Below are 20,256 nucleotides of genomic sequence, written 5' to 3'. Positions count from 1 at the left end.
GCCATCTGTTTGTCTCCAATAAATGTCTTCTCTAGAAGATTTCTTGTCCCCTCACCTCCTCTTCTTCCTAACACCCACATGACTGAGCAGTCTCCGACCTGGGAACACTGCTGAGCCTGAGCGGCTGAGCTTGAAGCCATCTCATTTATGTGATGCTGCTGCTGGAGAAGCTATGGCGCATGCTACCACTTCCACCATGGTGAGCAGATCATAGCTGCTGCAGTGCCCGCAGGCACTGCAAAAGGGACACATGCTGTGCAGAGGGCACCCGGGTGTCCACCACAACAGCATCTCACAGGGTGTTTCCACTGTGCCTGACATCTCGGGATCTGCATGCCACGTGATTAAAGAAAGAAAAGGAAACGGGGATTCAGACATTTCAGGTGATTGAGGGCAAGTGTGAGTCACTTTCATCCAGATTTTCAAGCCACCAAATCAGCCTATTGTCCTGTGGGTAAAACAGGGCCAAAGATATCTGTCTAACTCAAAAGGACGTTCCTTGCCATAATTATTTTATAATATGTTTCAGGATCTTGGAAGAAAGGACACAAATGTTACTATCTATACCACTGAAAATGAATTGTGCAGCTCAATGTTCTTAGATAGCAATCAGATTTCTGATTATTTTACTGGTACCTTGATTTTTGCCTCTTTCCTAATTCCAGCCCCACCCCTTATATTATGCTACTTCAAACCTTCTCACTTACTGCACCTGCCTGAACTGGTGGACAGTCTTGCTTATATATCCTAACAAGACTAAAAACCATCCTGTTTTGACCCTTATCAAGACATCTGGCTGATTTTACTGCAGCTTCCTATCATGTTCAACGTATTTGTGTTTTCCTTTGCACTGACAACTTAGCACTGTTTTCCAAAACTGAGCAGAAATAAAAGCCCTACAAGGAGACAAATTGCCAAGCCGAAGCAGTAAAGGCTTTACGGCTCCCCTAACGCTTTGCATAAAGCAGTAAGGAACATTTGAAAGTCAGCTGTAATGTCTAAAATTTTTAAGTGCAGTCTCTTTGCATAGAAGATGCATGTTGCTATTTCAGTCACTGCAGTTCACATGCAACTGTTGGGCTGAACTACTTACAGGCAAAAAATAGATCTTCCTAGTCTGTGAATACTGAAGCATTTTAAAAAGATTAACAAAAAAAGTATGGCTGAGCAAATGTGAACCAAATGAACCACCAAATATTTCACATGAGCAGCAAGGTAAGCGCTGCTGGGAGCTAAGTGGTTAAACTATTCCAACAGCAGAGATAATGTATCTTTTTTTTTTTCCTAGCATTTGTGTACTTACTGGGCGATTCATCAACGCAGCAATACACAATAGCATTCATTGTGTGATCCATTTTCTAACTGATTGCCAAATCACCTTCAACCCAGTGTACAGAGCACCAATGAACAGCATGTGCCATGGTGGAAAAAAGACATGTCTGAAAGGGTGATGAAAAAGATACACATCAGCAGAACTGGGCTGAAAGAGGCGGAGATTTTGGGAATGTGCTCTGGCCCTTCAGGAGACAAGGTCTCTCCAGCCTCTGGGAACTGGGATGGGCTTGTGATGCTCCTGACTAAAAGCCATACAGTCCAGTAACACCTCTAAAAGTATCTGGAATCAGGAGCCAGAAGGGGGACAACACAACTGTGAAGAACAGAATTAATGAGGAGAAAAAAACAACACAAGAAAAGAACCCAGACACATAACAAAAGTTTAATGGTCTTTTCTTCAGCTGTTTGCATTCTGCCTATGAGCTCCAGATTCCTGTAAGATGTAACAGCATCCAGCCTTCACAGTATGTTTACACTCCTTCCCAGTTGACTACTGTGGCAAAGTTTCTATTAAAAAAACCCTTTTTTCCTGCCTGTTGTTCAGGATGTCACCTTTCGCTGTCTTTATATTTTGTAATACATCAGCCAGGTGCTGCTCCTGCCACAAAAATCAAATCTTCTGGGTGTTCCAAATTGTAATAGCTTACACAACTACCAGGTTATTCTTTTGCATTTAATAGTCTAAGACACTGAAAAGAGGAGAAAATGTGAGTGTTGCTCACTAAGTATTGTGTAATGGCTCCAGCCGCTGTATGCAATTTAATTTCATACATCTACCTCTCTAAGGAAAGCTCTCTAAGGAAAAACTCAGCTTCTCCAGCTGAGTTAAGGAGCCATTTTCATGTCCATTCCCTTTTCTGAAGCCACTAAAGGAAAATTAGAGCGATGCACTTTTTAATGACTTTGGCATAACTAAAAGAAAACTTCACTCTATAAAAGGAAGCCTGGTTTCTCTCCTTATTTGGCAGTAAAACATGTACTGATTGTGAACATGGCTTGAATACAAAGTACATTGTAACTGAGCTGTATAAGCATTTCAGTTTTAAGATGGCACTTCTAATTTTTCTCTCTCTATTGTATCATCCAAAGACTATGATGACTTAAAATTCAGAGTTTCCAGTTGTTACAAAGCAGACTTCGACAGCTGAAAAGCTTATCCTTTAGGAGCCATTATTCACCCACAAATTAAAATAAAAAGTAGCAGCAAGAGTTATACATTGCTTTCAATAATATTTAAATGCTGAGCTCCTGTATTATTAGTTCACTTGTTTTGAGAAAAACACCTTGGAACAGCAAAATTATTATTGTACATGGGGCGGCAGCCCATCTAATCTAGTGTCCTCTCCCTTATCATGGCTTCAACTAGCCATTTTAAACAAAAAATCCTGTTCCAGTCTGTTTTGAGATAGGATGTCCCAAGGGAGTTTTCTCCTATTGCCTAACAACTTGGAGACTGGCCTGTGTCCTAAATGATTTCAAAAAGCTGTCTTTTTTTTCTTTATCATTTTTGTTGCCAAACCTGGAGTCTGTTGCTTCTCTTCTAGACCTTACTAAGCTCTTGGCCATACCATTCCCCCACAAGATATTTCTTTTCCACAAGGCTGTGACAAGGCTAAGTAAATGGCAACATTTGAAAAGTAAATGGAAAAATTAATAGAAAAAAATAGTCATCCCTTACTCTTAAACGAGCAAGTCACCAAGTTTGGCTGTGAAAATTCCCCAAGCAAAGGTCACAGGAGGCTGGTAGAATATTGTCAGGAAGCACCACTACCCACCTCTTCTCTGCTCCTCTGGGGACACTGCCTGTAGGCAGCAGGACACAGGGTGACAGCCTAGATGGGCCTTCAGTCTCGTCTCCCCTGCCCATGCCTATACAAGGTATTTCAGTCCAGAGGATTTCATCGTTCTAACTACAGGGATAAGCCTCACCGGCATGACTACAGCTTACACACCTTGGGCATAAAATGAAAGTCAATTGGAAATTGTGTCAAATTGGCAGAGCAGATGGTACATTTACCGGTTTAGACAAGACTGAGTTACTGAAACACTAAAACTGAAAGATGAGGCTAGAGATCTTCACATTAGATACAATTTCTCTCTCAACAGGTGGATGTATAGCTGGAAATTCACCTGCAATACAGAGCTAACTGCTTTTTGATCAGCTTTTCACACCAACAGAATGAATTTTTACCAAACGCCAATATTACTCAGAGGCTTCCGCAACTGCTGTTCTGAGCCCTGTCTCTACACTTGTCTGGGCTATGCTGGAGGAGGGGAGCCACTGTATCTCCACGATAGAAATTCTGGGGAGCTGCCCAGGGGTGATGTGAAAGGATCCATTCATCCAGTGGTCAGCAGTGGGAGTGCTTAAGGGACTCGGGGACTACACAACTATGATGGACAGAGGAAGCAAATCTGCATTCATCCCCTGTTATATTCCCTTATGCACAGAGAATTTATGGTAGAAATCCAGGAGAAAAAATAAAATACGGCAACATGTTGTAATGGGCTAAAAGTTATTTAATTGTTTATACTGGGAACCACTGAACTAAAAATGGGTTGTTATTCCTGTGAGGGGAGGACAAGTGGCACCTTAGCTCATTTTATTATTAAATTAATACCAGATTAGTGTGTTTAATTGATCTAAATTGTTCTAACCCAGCTGAGGTTGGCATGTTCGAAGCAGCTTGATGCAGGCATATCATAATTCATTAGTTATTTTCCTTAGCCGGCTCAGGGAATTTGAGAAGAATCACGTGCACCAGAGGAGCAAAAAGGCATAAGAGAACGACCGCTTTTCCCTGGCCATTTCTCTTCCCTTTTCTACTTTAACTCTGCTGTCGATCACTATTGCCAGCTAGAGCTGAGCCTGCCAATCACTCTGACACTCTGCATTTCCCAATCCAGAGACTGTCCTGTGAAAACTGTTGACTCGGATTTAAATATTATTTCTCACAGTATTATTTTTTACTACGTGCTATAGAACTCCTGCATGCACAAGATGAATGCTCGTGAGGACTTCATTTAAACAGGAACATGACAGAATTGATAAATCTAGTGACAAGAGCAAGAGCAGCCAAGAAGTGAGAGACCTGTGCGTTATTCTACCCATCCACTGTGCTGAACACGCGACTCCATGTGCCATATTCTCTGTGTACATTATCTGAACCCAGCCTTACAGTACGCTTGATGTTTTACAGAATAAAGATGACCTGATGACCCGGGCAGAATAAAACAGTATTTTCAGGTGCAAAGCCACTGGGACTTGGCATATGGAGTTGCTGGAACTGTTGCAAGACTGCTGTTATAGTACAAAACTAGAAATAAAAATGAAAAGCAAACTATCTGTAAAGAGGAAAAGAGGACCACTGCAATCAAATGGGAAAGATCTTCCACATGCAGAGGTTGTTTAAATCTTTGGAAACACAGTGATTGGTCACTGCTGCTCCCTCAAACCACAAAGCTGTATTACTGATGTGTTGTGGGAAATGCAGCACGTTCTCTTTTCCCCGAGATCTGCACAGGGTGGATGAAGAGGGACACTGATCCAAGGACTTCAAAACTGTAGCAGATCATGACAACCCTCCAGCCACCATCCTCACTCTCGCTAGCATGTGCAGGCTGGTACAGGCTCCTACACCTTGCAGAGATGCTCTGCTTGCACAAGGCTTTGCTGCAGACCCCGGCTGGCGCAGGTCTTCGCCACCAGGATGGCTGGGACCGACTTGGGCAGGAAGTGCTGTTGTGTGGGGCAATTACCGCTTGCTCCTGAAACATCAACCTGTGCCAAGTCCCAAGAAGGGAGCAAACATCAGTCTGCTTAATGTCTCCCTCCCCAGAAAAGCATCTTTGCAAACTGACTCTGGGAAAGAGCCATTCTGGACCAACAAACAACTGTCCTCAGGAGAGGGCTTCCTGCTCATTTGCTTATCTTTCCTGGACTAGGGATTTCTTCACTCAGACAATGCTGGAAAACCATCACTATGCAAAAACTTTCAGTGCCATGGTTAAAAGAAGCTGGGGAAAGGGCTGGCTTACCTTGCGTTGTCCCTCCCATGTGATTTCAAGAAATTCATGTCACGATATCTGGATAGGAAGGCTACCAGCTGGTCATTTGTCCTGCAAGAGAAAGAACAAAAGATGCACAAATTACACTGTGAAAACTACTATCTTTAGAGTAATTTATATACTTATTGTTCTCATTTGGGTACTACTCACAGACTCTTTGAAGGAGGCAGCTGCTGAAAAAACTTCCATCCTGCTGTTAAACTTCACTGCCTCTCTCTACTCAGGAAAGTGTACTTGGAAAGAAGCATAGCTTTATTACATCTTAACAAATTTCATAGCAACTCTTGGCAGATGTTTTAAGCATTGTAACAGAGTATGTATTAAGTAATGCTGTCCTGTTTTACATGCTTTACTAGATCTTTCCTAGGGAATTTGGTTAAGTATCTATTGGCATTTTATTTGTTTTCATCCTTGTAATAGAGAAGAGGCCAAAGCTGGAATGCATAAAGCAAGAGAATTTGGATGTCAAAATCCCAGTATAATTAATAGGAACCATGGAATTTAGAAGCTTAATTCCAATTAGTATGACTGGAAATCTGACACCAGCATTTTCAAAATCTTAACTGATGTGTCCAATAATGTATTTACACTTGAAAGCTTTTGTGGTTTGTTATTTCTTTAACAACAGAGTAAAAACATTCTCTATTTATCTAGGTCAGCATATTTCCGAAAACTGAAGAAATCATACTAATAAGATCTTCATCTCCTGAGTTGCATTCAAAATCACAACATTATAGATACAACACCACTGAAGCAATGGTCTATAATGGAGTTAATAGCAGAAAAACTAAAGATAAAACAGTTGTCATTAGTACTGTGTCTTGAAAATATTTCGTTGTTATAAGTCGCAGAAAACCAAGTTAAACCAGAGTGCCGTACAAAATGTGTTTAACTTCTGTGGTCAGACTGCAACAACTTGAAAATGTTATCAGCCTAGTAAACTATCTTCATAGCTCATAAAACCAAATTCTTCTGTCATCACAAGCAGCATTTCATTATTGAACTGATGAATAAAGAACAAGTTAACCATTGATTTTATCTGGACCACATGAAGTATCTGCCTGTCAACCAGCCTGAGCGACCACGCTGCAGGAGCCTGAGACCCTCCTTCTATGCTCACTCATGTGAGTTCTAATACCTCCCAGGGTCAGACTCCGCATCTCAATTTGGCAACCTGAGAAAACTGCTTTCTGTATAGTAAGCTGTGCAGATTTTCACATTTGCTGCTCCAGTGATTCTCCATCTTACTGGGATGAATAGGCATTTAGTGAATTTACTTAGCAATGCTTCCACATGAAATGGTTTCAATGGCTGACATCTTCGGGTGAGTTTCTAGGCAAAAGCTGGCATGCAAAGATGATCTTTAGAAATATAACCAAGTTTGGAAGTGCTTGAGTTTTAATTTCCTTACAGGATAAAAATCAGATCAACCAAAACAACAATCCACACCACTCCTTAAAACATCATCATTTCTAGATTGCTCACCAACCTATATTTCACTATTCAGCAGTGCTCTCCAAGTGTATTTGGACTTGGGGCTGCCATACAAACTTTTCCATGCCTCTCACTTATAAATGCCCACATGATTTTTGCCTCTCAAAATAATTAATAATTCATATTTTCCCACTTCTTGAATACATTGGTGGAATCTTGGTCCTACTTTTAATATATATTTTTTTTTTAAAAAAAGAACTTATACAGAGTTTTACTCTTTGTCAGTTAAGTATGCTTCTTTTCATGTGTTGACAACATGGAAATGAAACATCACAGTTCTGTGTGGTAAAACTTTCTAGTTATTTGACATTTAGATTTATGGGGTCAACCAATTCTGTGCTCAGTATGGGAGCATACTGGATTTCTATTAGGCTTTCATTCAAACTGCTTCCTCTGGCCCCAATATCAGGAGGATGCTGTGCACCACCTCCAAATTATTCCACCACATGACAGTAAAAAGAAAACCAAAGGTACTGAACATGCCATAGATGCAAATGCAGTTGCTAAAATCCTCCTCACCTTTCAGAAAACTTTCCCTTCAGGGGTACATTTCCTAAATGCTTCTGGCACAGATTAGTATCACACTTCTTTAGGTACGGTGGCAGCAGAGTCTCTACCCTATCCCAGTGCCTCTGGCACCAGCTATTTACAATGCCTCTGGTACTCCTGAGAAATACGAAAGACACAGGCCTATTTTTTCTCTAAGTAAGGCAATAGAAAGCTGAGATTTTCAGCTGAAGACATAACTGGGAGCAACATCAACTCCACACTGCCAAATTAAATTCTGCTATAGCTCCACAAATTTCAGGGATAATTCACTGAGCATAAATCTGGCACAAAATCTTCTACTAACCATCATGGTATAATAGAAAGCAACAAGTGCAACATATTTGTAGTATTTCCTTACTAAGCAGGAAATAAAAAAGCCATGGGGATAGGGAGAGTAGTTCATGCTACTGATTGAAACATGGTAATATACATAGTACACTGCTATCAGTTTCCCTAATGTGTAACACAGCACGAATACAGATCAAGGAACAAGCATTTCCACAGTCGATGCATGAGGCTGGAGCCGATGGATGCATCCACACAGCTCCCACTTTTATTTCCTTATGTTATTAAATTCACTCGAAGGGCGAGGCACCAGGGAGGAGGATTAGTCAGCTAGTTACCTGTGCCGTTAGCAGGGAGGGAAGATGATGTAAGAGTAGAGAGACTGAGAGTTTTCAAGTGTGCAGCATGCAGAGAGCAATGGGAAACTAATCCTCCAGTGAACTGAAAGTGTGGAGAAAAATTGTGCACGTGCAAGGGCTTCCATGAGAAGATGGCAAACAAAGAAGACTGATCGAGAAACAAAGCATTTTCAACTTCATTGATGTAGATTTGGTGTTAAAGCAAGGGCAGGGCTGCCAGCTGGGATGGAGTCCATCTCCACCAGAACTTCAATGAGATCACCTCAATAGGGTCCTGCTGCTCCTCTCCTGCAGCAAGGGTGGACAGAGGTAGCAGGGGCAGCACACTGTGCCCACCTGCTGAGATGCCACCCCGCAAAACTCAGCCAAGCCTCCCGTGGGGTCAGGCTCAGAGGATGGGGGCACTCGGCCAGGCAGGCAGGTGGGCTCTGGAGGCTGCAAAAGCAGCTCCAGGGCTGTCAGTGCCTCGACCCTCGGCACTGCTCAACCTGGGGACGTGGCTGAGCTCCTGGGCTGGGGCTTAGCCCAGGTTTTGGGTCAAGATTAGAGTTAGAGTTCTAAGGAAGAGAAAGGTGAGTCCTATAGCAAGAAGGGAAGTCAGAAGATTCTGCCAAAGCAAAGCAAGGTCTGCTACTAGTGTATTCTCATGAACAGCCCCTGGCCTAGGGCTGAGGTGTCCCAGCGCATGAGCAGGCTAACATGGCGCTCAGTAAGCACATACACATGCTGAGCACTGCAATAATATCAGAATATGTCATATACACTGGGGACTGAAATGGAAAACTGGAAAGAGAAACACTGACTTTGTGTTTGCATTGTCTGAACCTGCTGGCAGGTCTGCCCAGGAAGCGGTGTGAGCACATCCCTGTGTACAACCATGGACAAACACTGGAGAAAAAAAGGCAGTGCTCTGCTTGCTGGTTTTAAGGAAATCCTCCAAGTCCTGGTGACTAATCCAAGCAAAAAGCAGAGATTCCCTTAGTTTACAGCTGTGAAAATAGATTAAGATAGTCATTGGAGAATCAGAGAAAAGGAAAACAAGTGATTGTTACTTTCGGAAGATAGCAAAGGTTAATATAAATGTCCTTGATTCAGCAAGGTACTTCGACGCATGGGCAACTTGAAGGATGTAAGGAATAGTAGTCACTTCAATGAGATTATTCATATGTCAAAACTTCTACAATTGCATAACAATTTGGCTAAGTTAGATCGAAAGTTCAGAAACTTTTGGCAGCATACAGGTACAGAAACAATATAGTTTGATTCTGCGCAGGAATCAGATGAAGAAGCAAAGAGCAACTTCTGTGTTTGGTTCTGGGGTTGGACTCTGCCATTTTGGTACTGCACAGGCTGCCCCCGCTATGGTGAGAGCCTGGTGCCTCACTCCAGGCAGGTATTGCAGACACCTTGGTCTTGGTCTGCCTGTCCCATTGCAGATCCAGGGGTTTCCCCCTCCAGCCTGGTCTGGGAACCCAGTGGTTGCCCGGGCACAGGAGCAGGCTGTGGCTCCACAGAGAGATGAGACCCTGCTGATTAAAACAGGGAACAGTGACAGGAAGAAAAACTTCCTGGAAACCACAGATTGCTGCAACTCAAAAAGCCACCGACTTAACTGCAATCCAAACTCCAGAGCCCACCCACAATGATGCTGCAGCACAGGCAGCGCTGCCAAAAATCTCTTTAAGTTTCTCTTCTGTCTCACCAGGCGAGGTCACAGGCAGGAAGGTTCAGCTTGCGTCTGCTTCAGATGAACTTACTAGTGAGGTCTTCAGAAAATGTCCTCATTTCAGGTAAATCGCCAGACTGGGTTTATAAACTATTTCATTTATCAAGGACCCAGCTGGGCAATCTTGTCTCAGACTTTGTTAAAAGTGCTAGTGTATGCAGTGTATCTGCATACAAAGGACAGATCACTTCTCTGTCTCCTAGTCACTTAACTTCTGATCTATCAGAAAGGTAAGACTAAATAAATGTTTTTAGACGTTATGCACATATACAGTGTTTCTGCTTGGAAAGCACTTCTTGTACTGCAGAACTCTTTTGTTCTTGGTTCAAGGTTTGAGACAAAATCAAATTAAATCTCATATGGTCTTGCTGGGCTTTAGACCTCTACAGGCAATTTCATTCTCTTCAACCCTGCTTCATTAGCAGTGCCCAGGAAGGGATGGGTTTTACTGCACCGGCTCTTGCCAGGTCATTCTCAGCACTTCATTCACCAGGAACACCCCACATTGTGCCAACTTAAAAGTCTGTCATGAAGTTATACTGAATTATATGCACAAGCATGGGCTAGGGACAGCTGCTAAGCTGAACTAAGACTAAATTCCATTTTTAATCATTATTTCCTGGCTCTCCTCTCCTCTTGCATGTAAGCATCAGCATTGAGAAGTGGATTCTGCTACCCCTTCCAGGCAGCTGTAACTCACTTTAATCATAAGTGTGGTTACTTGTAAATTACAGTGTTGGAATACAAAAAGCTAGAGCAAGACAATTAAAATGTGGCTTTAAAATTGTTTAAAACTGACCCGCTCAGTCCTGGTTCCACGCCTCTCCAGAAGTGAAGGGCAAAGTCTGCTGGAAGAACCAGTACCTTGGCCTCTTGGCAGTTTCTCTCCCCAAGCACTAATCTTCACAGAATCACAGAATGGTAGGGGTTGGAAGGGACCTCTGTGGGTCATCTAGTCCAACCCTCCTGCCGAAGCAGGGTCACCTACAGTAGGCTGCAGAGGACCTTGTCCAGGCGGACATCTTATTTCAGTATGATTATTTGCCTTCAGTGCTTTTGTCACTGTTGTAATCTCAATATGTGGAAGTTTTTTTTCTTACACATTTTCTAATCTGACAGGTAAAAATCTGAACGCTTTTTAATTGCTCCATACGTGGGACAAAAGGAACTTTTCATTACCCTGCCTACTGACAGACTCCCAGCAAAAGAAATGTAAGCGTGCCTAGGCTGTGACAATCCACAGTCCTGGTCACAGTAATTAACTGCTGTGTTAACCACATGATATTACTGAGACACAGGCAACAGCAGGATAGGAGGTTCTACAAGCTGCCCAACTTTTCCCCAGCAGATCATCCCGCTGCAGTTAGGTAAGTGCATATAGTTGTTAGCTGCAGCAACCAGCAATCACAAACCTGAGAGCCCTTGCAACTGAGCATAGTCCGGCAGCTATAGTGCTGCTAGCAATGCTGCTTCAGCCACAGCTCTGAGATTTTTTTCATGTATTTACCATATTTTACAAAGACAAAGGCTGTATTTCTTGGAAGAACAACACTGAAGTGCTGAACTGAAACAGCTGCACTGCACGGACCGTGACAATGCTGTGTCGTGACACCAGCACCTGGGGCTGAGGGCAGCTCCCGAGTTCAGGCAGCAGGTCTCCCCAGACATGGATGTGCATGCCACGCTGTGCCATACGCTTGCTTTTCGTGCAATTCAAACAGCCTAGGTTAGTACAGAACAACGTACCCACCTGTGAGGAGACAGCACGCTGAAAATAGGTAGAATTATTAACCATGATTAATTTAGCATTATCTAAAGGCAAGCCTGCTAGCTGCTGCACAAGATCCTATTGCTGCAACAAATAGGGACATGAGTGCAGGGAGGGGGTTAGCTCTTGCTGTGGTGAACAGTGCAGTGTCAGCAAATACAGTGGTAGATCTGACATGGTGTGGGGTGCTGGAGAGGTAGGCGAGTATCACGAAAGCAGCTGAACAGATGAAAAAGACAGAGAAACATGAAGGGGAGAGCATTTGGGAGAGTAAGGCAAGGAAGCCTCTGAAGCAAGGATGATGAAAGCAAATACACAGTCTGCAGAAGTAAGTCAAAACTGTTACAAGTTCCCTCGGTGCCCAAAGCTTTGGTATTTTCACCCGTACCCGGCTGACTCCTCTCCACAGTTTCTTTACCCAGGATCACTGTGACTATGTGAAGACACAGCCCCACAGAGGCCAGGTGTACAGCAACCCTGGCAGCTCTTTGCCAAGAAACTATTTCTAGAAGGTCCCTAAAGAAGAAGACGACTTCAGAGAAGAAAACTGGAATTATGGGGCAAACTCTTCTACCCAGAATTAAGCATATCACTCCATGTTTAAACATGCAGATGTGCACACAAGAGTCTGGAAGTGGAAGGGCTGAGTGCCTTCGATTTTCCTACCTTTTTTCCAAGAAATTATAATAATTATGATAAAGCTCATTAATATCAATAAATGATTAATTTAATCTTAATTAACACATTCTTGTAACATATTAGGACATGCCATCCCTGCCAAGACCCCTGGGGCAGAAGGAGAGTTCCTTCTCCTTCCTTCTCTGACTACACCTAGCCTGGGGCTATCCCATGCCCCGTGCCTTGCCCTGCTGCCCTCTCCCTCTTACACAAGGAGCAGGAGCTCAGTGTTCAGACTGGCTCACCCGCTTCCGCCGCTGCCAGCAGCCCTGCCTCACCACAAGACACAGAGGAGGTGGGGAGGAAGGAATGCAATCCAGGAGACGGGGAAGCATTATTGCAAATTCCCACCTACACCTGTATAGCATCCAGTGCACTCTGAAAGCTTCACTCCTGTGTCTGCTGGGGACACAGCAGCACTTGGCAGTGAAGCTGGGTGGGATACCCCTGCTCCAGTAAGGGACTGTGATCTGCACTGGCCCTTCCACCATGCCAGCTAACACACGTGTGGGGGTGTGTGCATGGCGTGGACGAGTAACCTAACAAAAGGATACGACAGCAGAATGATTCAGCAGAAAAAAGCAAAAACCTGCAAGATCTCTTCCTGTAGGAAATGCTTAGAGCAAGATGATCAACCATGCAAAGGCAGCACAGCAATAAAGAAAAAAACCCCTCTCATTGCAGGGTTCAGCTTTCGGACCTTGGATATGCAGCCTGACCCTCTCACTGATGCTCCCAACTCCTCCTCTCTCCCCAAATGCAGTTTCGTGCAAGGGGAGGCTCAGAGGAGCCTGACCCTGGCTGTAGCAAGAAAAAAACTCTCTGCCATCTAAAAATGCAAAGAAAGGGGAAGGCTATATTTAGCCCTTGCTGTCTATCACAGAACAAACATTCTCAGAGAAGCCAAATTCCCATAACAGCAGTCATTCGTAAAATGTACCATAAAAATGAGAATGGATATGATTTCAGAGGCCAACTGCTCATGGAAGGCTCTAGGTGACTGTTAACATCTCTGCTTTCACAACAGTGTTGTCGTAAATGGTTTGTTTTGTCTTTCAAGTCAAGTTTAACAGAGGAACAAGATAATGGAAGAAAACTATTGCCTTAGCAGCTCAGCTCCCTCGAGTACTTGAGAGATTAGAGTCCTTCTCCAGCAGCAGCGCTGGGATCTGGGCTGGGAAGTCGCACCCGTGTATTTCAAAGCATCAGCTTTCTGCATTTTGATGCTCCAGGCACTGATCAGTCATCAGATGGGATGCAGCTACACCCAGTGCAACTCTGTCAGTGTTGTATGACTCAAGACATTTTACTAGCAATACAATCATCTTTGCTGTACTTTCAATTACTGCTTCCCATTGTCTGTTTCCTAGGGAAAAGAAAAGAACTAACATAGTCACAAAAGAGTGAAAGTCTTCTTTAAATGTCACACTGCTGAATAAACATCTTCCTAGTGAGAGTACATAAATCTTTGGGTACAAAGTAGATCTACTCAGAGAAAAAGAATATACTCCATCATCTGCTCCCTGAGACACTCCACAACCTATTTTCTATAAATTCAAGGCTTCAAATGGCATTCATAAAATAAATAAATAAGCCCACTGCTGACAAGCAGCAGCACATGCTTAAATGAAAATCCTAAAGAGACCATATACGGGAATTCCACCAAGGATTAATGAACAAATGTGACTAAAACTATCTACAGCTCTGGACTGCAGCCAAAGCACTGCCAGCAGTATTTGATATGTAAATGCTTAAAACATTTGCTATGTGCACAGCCGTTGATGCAAAGCCTCTATAGAGAGTTTCTTCATCTAATTAGATATATTGGTTTAGCAAACTTTGGAGTTTATAAAAACCCTCAACGTCTCATTATTCTTTTAAAATAGAATATTCATTTGTTTAGAATGTTTTCCAGCTATATCCCATGAAACCCTGAAACGCCTTTGGCTAATGAAAAACTCCAGCCCTGTATCAGATAATAAACCCTACAGCTTTTATGATAATAAAATGCTCACCATATGCATTCATTAAAACTTTTTAACTTGTTGCTTTTGACTTTCTTTAGCTGTTTACTAGGCATAAAGCAATCTACGCAATTTCCAATTATTTTATAGTGCAATTTCAGCACAAGCATTTAAATTATCCAGTATCTTATCAAACACACTATATGCAGTCACTGTGCCTCTGATCCGTTAAAACGCTTAACAGCATGTGCTTAACTGTAGTACACTTGTAGCTTTTCTGAAACAATGCAACTTTCATACTATATTCTCATAAATTACTTTATGGATAAGGATCTACATCTCTGTGTCTTAGGAAGCAGCATGTACAATGGTTACACACAAGACTAGGAGCTGAGAGCTGTCCTTTAACTCATCTTTGATCTCCTAGGTGCACAAGCACATTTACTAAGGAGACTCTCCCAGGGAGGTCAATCCAGTTGTACCCCAGTTTGCCCATCTCTACCACAGACACATCACACAACTCACCGATGGGTTGAGATTTAACTCACTGATGTTTACAAAACATTTTTTTAAAAATCCCCTCAGTCCCAGGAGTACCTCTGAATGGATCTTAGGAACTCATTTTTCTGTGACAATGACATTTTCTGAGCATCCCTACTGCTGCAATAAAACATACAGAAATAAGAAAAACACTATCCTGTAACACCATGTCATATTCAGCTCTTTTTTTCCCTGATTGTAAAGCAACCTATGTATTTTATGGTAAAATTACAAAATGTGTTATTTAAAATAGTTTTCCTTTCACAAATCTAGTTTTATGCAATCGCTAAGCCTAGATTACACATATGCTTATCAACAATGAATGCCCTGAAAAAAACACTTGAATAACAAAAGCTTCCAAAGCTCTTTCCAAATATGCAATTGCACAGAACCTGGTACACATTAAAATAATCAAAGAAAATCAGCTACATGCAGGATGAATTATTCCCTGAATAAGCTGGTGTTGATGTATTCAACTGAGAGGCACTTTGCTAGAAATGATAGAAAAAAAGAAAATATTTCACCCTGATTTGTTAAAAAATTTTCTGTTTATTTCTCTATATCTGTTTATGAATGATCAGCACATCACCACTAGTATCCTTTCTTTTCATCTTGCTAGCCCAGAGGTCCGAGTGCCTGACCGATAGCCTTTGCTAAAAAAGCCTATAATTGCTTATTTCCAACAAGTAAAGGCAGACATGTGTCTAACGTAGATAAGGGCTAGAAAACTCGTTAAAGCTGTATATTGTAGTACAGCAAAATTCCTTTCCCACCACATTCACAAGAGATGTCAGTTTAGTTGAACTGCAGGCGTTGAAGAAAGCTCATTTTTATCAGTGCTGGCATAAACTATTTATCAAGCCTTGCTGGCATTCTCATTATTCGCATTTGGAAATTAAAATACTACAGATTGGTGAAGAGAAAAATACAGCAAAGAGGGGGTTAGTCATTTCAAATTATAGCCTATTCCAAAATATTTACATTTTTGGGTAATAACCCAAAGTTTTGATGCTTACTCAGCATTATCTCAGCTCCAAACATGAGTTGGCTCTCCTAAACTAATGTGCAAATCTTCAGTAAGCAGATTTCTTTTTGGCATTGGCACATTTCATGTTCACAAGCAGAAGTTTCTGTTTATGGGCATAAAAAGAAAAAAGAGAAATAGTTGTGAAAGCCATTTAAGAGAGAGAGCTGCCATGCTTGGCTGCTTCACTTCAGCCTCTGTCTGCCTGGAGTATAAGCAATTTGTCTAGCCATATTTTAGTCTATCTTGGCTCTGGCAAGCTTATAGTTTGTTTCCAGTCTTTTTTGTCTTTTGATCCCACCAACACAAATCTGAAAATTGAAAAAAACAACCTAATGTACAATCTTCTGTTTTAATTTTTGTTCTCTGGTAGAGTCCATGGTTAAATATTCTCACCCTTGCTGTGGTTAACAGGCATGTATGTGTTTTGGGTCTCTTTTGCCTTTGCAGACAGGATGCGACATCCTCCAGCAGCAGAGTGGAAGGTGTCTGACTCTGGGCCAAGGGGGCCCACGGAGGGGCACAGCTGCCACTCCAGAGCTGGGCCAGGATCCTCAGCAGTAATGTGACAGCTCAGCTCAACTCTGCTCGCCCCTGACCAGTATAATCAACTACTTGTTCTTGTCCATATTACTCTCCATGCCACATGACAGACTTTCAGAAGACAAGCCAATGACTGTCGTTGCTCTGGTTCAAAATGAATTCTTCCCATATTACTGATACAAAGGGAAGAGAAGCATCAGTGCAAGCAGGGGCAGGTGAGCTTGCACGTACTGCGAAGAATGTCACAGGAAACTTGTCACATGCAGCCAGATGGGTTCAGACAAAGTACAGTGATGCCAATGTTCCTAGTCACTAGCTGACCTTCCACTAAGAGCTGCCATTGACACCTTAGTCAGCAACTTTCCATGGTAGCTGTGGTTAGGACAAAAGGAAAGAATTGTGATTTTTATGATAAAACTGCACCAGTTAGGTAGATGACATCAGTGAGTCCAAATCTGAACATTTTTAACCTCTTTCTGTTACGAGCATATGAAGTGATCGAATGCAGAGTGCAAAGCTAACGAACACATGCTATCTGCTGGAAGTTCAGCATGGAAAGGCTGTTTTAACATTATAATGTCACAGGTTAATCATAATTTATGTTTCCACCTATAAGGAAGTTGAAAGTTGACATAAATGATCATTTTGATAGACAGTGAGCAGGAAGCAGCAGTGTAACTGAACAGGTTAGCCACACAGCTTTAAGCCACATTGCTATTTACATTGAGATGCATGTTTAAAGAGGATCCACGCCCAGAACATGTAAATTTAATGACCTTATTTGCTTAGTTTTAATCCTGCAAGGAAAAAACCCCAGTGTCTCAGGTGTTATTTTCTCTCTTTTCAGCATATTCCTATTTAAAGATTTTTATGACAATAATGGTTTTCTCCCACTAGAAAAAATAACTTGTGGAATGACAGAAACATTTGTAAATGCACTTTCTGCCCATTCTACGAGGTGTACGTTGAAAGAAAGCAGTACACAAATTAACCATTATTTTGTTCCTTCAAATACTAATATTCTTAGTACCCTCAATAGTGAGACAAGTTCCCTCTAGCAAGTCCTTTAATCAATCAACAAATACATTTTTTCTGTCCTCTTTTCAGCTGCTAAAGCCCTACACAAAAGACTGAATTTCATTCTATTTTCATATCTGTAATGCTCCAGAATCAGTGCAGTGCCCTCAGTTTATGCTAGTGTAAGACGGACCATAAACCTGGCTCTGTGTTTTTGGAATGGGCTATGGGAAATCGTAACAAAAGATTTGCAGTGCTTCTCAGTTTAGAGGCTAGACTGATTAGGCTGTGAAGGTATGTTTATAGCATGTTAATAGAATAAAATTAGCACTGTCTTCCTACCATTCTAAGAACTGCTCTCTTTTTCCTTGCTTACGTGTTTCGTAGTAGGCAACTCTCCACAGGAAAAGTTCCCGAGCAACCATTTTTTTCCATAAGGCCTATTCATTAATGTGTCAGAGTGGCAAAAAATGCAACTGCTGACAGTTACTACAAGACTTCTAACAGCTGCTGAAGTGTGTTTGCCAAGATAACTTGCTTTTCACAAAGTTGCCTTTACCTGATATTACAAAAACAAGTCATTCTATTACTAATCAGCTGCATCAATGCAGAAATCAGTATAGAAAACTACCACATTTCACAAGCTAATACACAAACTCCTGATGACCAAAACACAGGCCAGCCTCCTATCGATTCTATGATATTATTTGTGAGAATGCAGCACTACAAAGAATTAAGATAGACATGACTATCTTATCTCACAAAAAGGACTGAGCCCACTTAATATATGTACTGAAAAGTACCTTAAAAAAAAGTAGTAGAAATACTTGCCTAACCAGCTGCTAATACCCAAGGATATTTAATTATTAAAACCAAACATGACAGATTTTTAGGTTTATCAAAGCACTGGGATTTTATTTAGTATAGAAGGATGCTTTGTCTTTTTTCGGTGTTTTTCTGCCGCTGCATATTCATGTAGAACCTCATCTGCCTACATGATACATCCCATTTTGATGAAAATAATAATCACTGATTAAATAAGCACGTGGAGTGAGCTGCAGAAATGATCAAGTCTATTATGCAAATTAGTGAGACTTCGGTTAAAAGAAAAAAAAAACTAGATATTGAGATTAGTGGGATCTTTTTGTTTGTTTATACCGTATATATTTTACATGGTCTATTTTATATCCAGCAATCTCTTTCACCATCTCCAAAATTAAATTACCAAGAGTTTTGTGTGAAAAAGAAGAAATTAAACTTAAATATGAGCATAGATTTAAAGCAGCCGTTAAATTAACTTGTACATTCCTGCATCCATCTGAAATTTTATTTGTACAAGTCAATAAGAAAAATTATTTGCTCACTAAGTTGAGCAATTTAATAACAAATGCATAGTTTCTTCCAAGAAAGTGGGACGAAACAGACCTTGAGAATGTTTTACATGAAGCAAACTCAGTCACAAGCAGTACGAACACTGCTGCCTCCTCCACCCTCCTCATTATTGCAGAGCTTTGCCTGTAGGTTGCGGAGTCTGTCAGTCTGGGGGTGCAATCCTGCTGTCCTGCTGGAGTGGAGACCCTCCAGCACCCGTGAAGAAATGCAGCCATGTGCACAGCACTCCCCTCCTGACACATCTGACCTCAGGGCTGGGATCCTCATCGTCACAAGCAGAAGGATAATGTGAGGGTGACATGCGTACAGATATCAGGCTAGGTCAGGCTGCGTGACAGGGATAGATCTACCCAGCAGATCCATCTTGGATTTAAAGTCCATCATTGTGGGCGGTGTGCTCCTCAATCAGCTGTGATACTGTTGCAACTTCAGACTCATGAGAAATCTTTGCTTTTCTGCATACAGTTGTTAAGGTGTCACTTTTCCAGCTTCACTGTTAGATTTTGGTCATCTCTCAGTCTGAAACATAACTTGCTCTTGCTCTGACTGTCATCCCACCCTCACTCATATGTCGTATCAGGAAATGAGCGCCACGAAATCATATCTCCCCCACATCACTTTCAAAACTTGAGTGAAAATGTTCTTCCTCACACACTCAGCTCCCCACTGAAGCCACCTCATCGCAGGGCCACCTCGTGGCTCTGCGCAGGAGAAAGCATGGCAGGCAGGTCCAGAGCTCACCAGGCACATTTCCTGCTGCCATGCAACACAGTCGCTACTCAATGCTTCATGATAATAAAGAAACTGAAAGTGCTCATGCTAAGCTTGCAAGGCAAAACCCTTTTACAGAGGCCATAACATACAGCTTAGTCACTCGATACTGGTATTGGGTCTTGCCATTTCCCTGTTTAATTTGCAGCACAAACCTAGACAAAAAATGGCCAATGTAGTCTCCCGTTGCTCTGAGAGCAGATGGCCCTGATGCAGTGGAAAAGATATATCTGCATAAAGAAATGGGTTTTTTTCCATCTCACAATTTCCAAAGAAAAGGCAAGTGTGAATATGCATTCATCCAGTCATGAGCTTCAATCTCCTTACTAGAGCTACCCCAAGAAGTGAGCTTTGGGATCCCAACACTGGAGGGGCCACACGGTGCTCCCTGCTCTGGTGACACAGCCGAGAGCCCTTCCTCCTCCTGGCAAAGCCCTGCTGCTGAGGCCCTTTCACAAAACTCATTTAAAAGTAAGGTGAATTAGAGTAAACCAGGCCCTTCCCAGAGCTCCTTGTGGGCCTGCCACTCCCTTTGAAACCTAAGCTGCTGAATCAACACATCGGAGCACATCAATTCAAAGGACCAGAAGGCAAAATGGGGAAAACAGGGTCAGGCTAATGGGATTTAACATTAATTTTGCACCAAGCCTGAAAAGATGGAAGAACAGGGCCTGCAGGGTGAAAGAGATAATGAATTGAGAGTTGATGGAAGGAAACTTAATTGGTTTTAACAACAGAAGGTC

The 20,256-nt window shown here is 42.1% G+C and overlaps 1 protein-coding gene across 2 annotated transcripts in view; it reads right to left on the bottom strand.

Annotated features, from left to right (window-relative positions):
* Window positions 1-20,256, bottom strand: part of XYLT1 (xylosyltransferase 1) — a 218,439-nt gene that overhangs the window by 39,908 nt on the left and 158,275 nt on the right. For both annotated transcript variants that reach the window (XM_075436455.1, XM_075436456.1), the window contains exon 5: window positions 5,374-5,454. In XM_075436455.1, coding sequence (XP_075292570.1) covers window positions 5,374-5,454 — 81 coding nt within the window. The remainder of the gene's footprint in view (window positions 1-5,373; window positions 5,455-20,256) is intronic.

Source organism: Opisthocomus hoazin, chromosome 15, assembly GCF_030867145.1.
Source record: "Opisthocomus hoazin isolate bOpiHoa1 chromosome 15, bOpiHoa1.hap1, whole genome shotgun sequence".
Taxonomy (NCBI): domain Eukaryota; kingdom Metazoa; phylum Chordata; class Aves; order Opisthocomiformes; family Opisthocomidae; genus Opisthocomus; species Opisthocomus hoazin.
The sequence above is the reverse complement of the archived record's forward strand: the minus strand, read 5'-3'. Positions and strand labels throughout refer to the sequence as shown.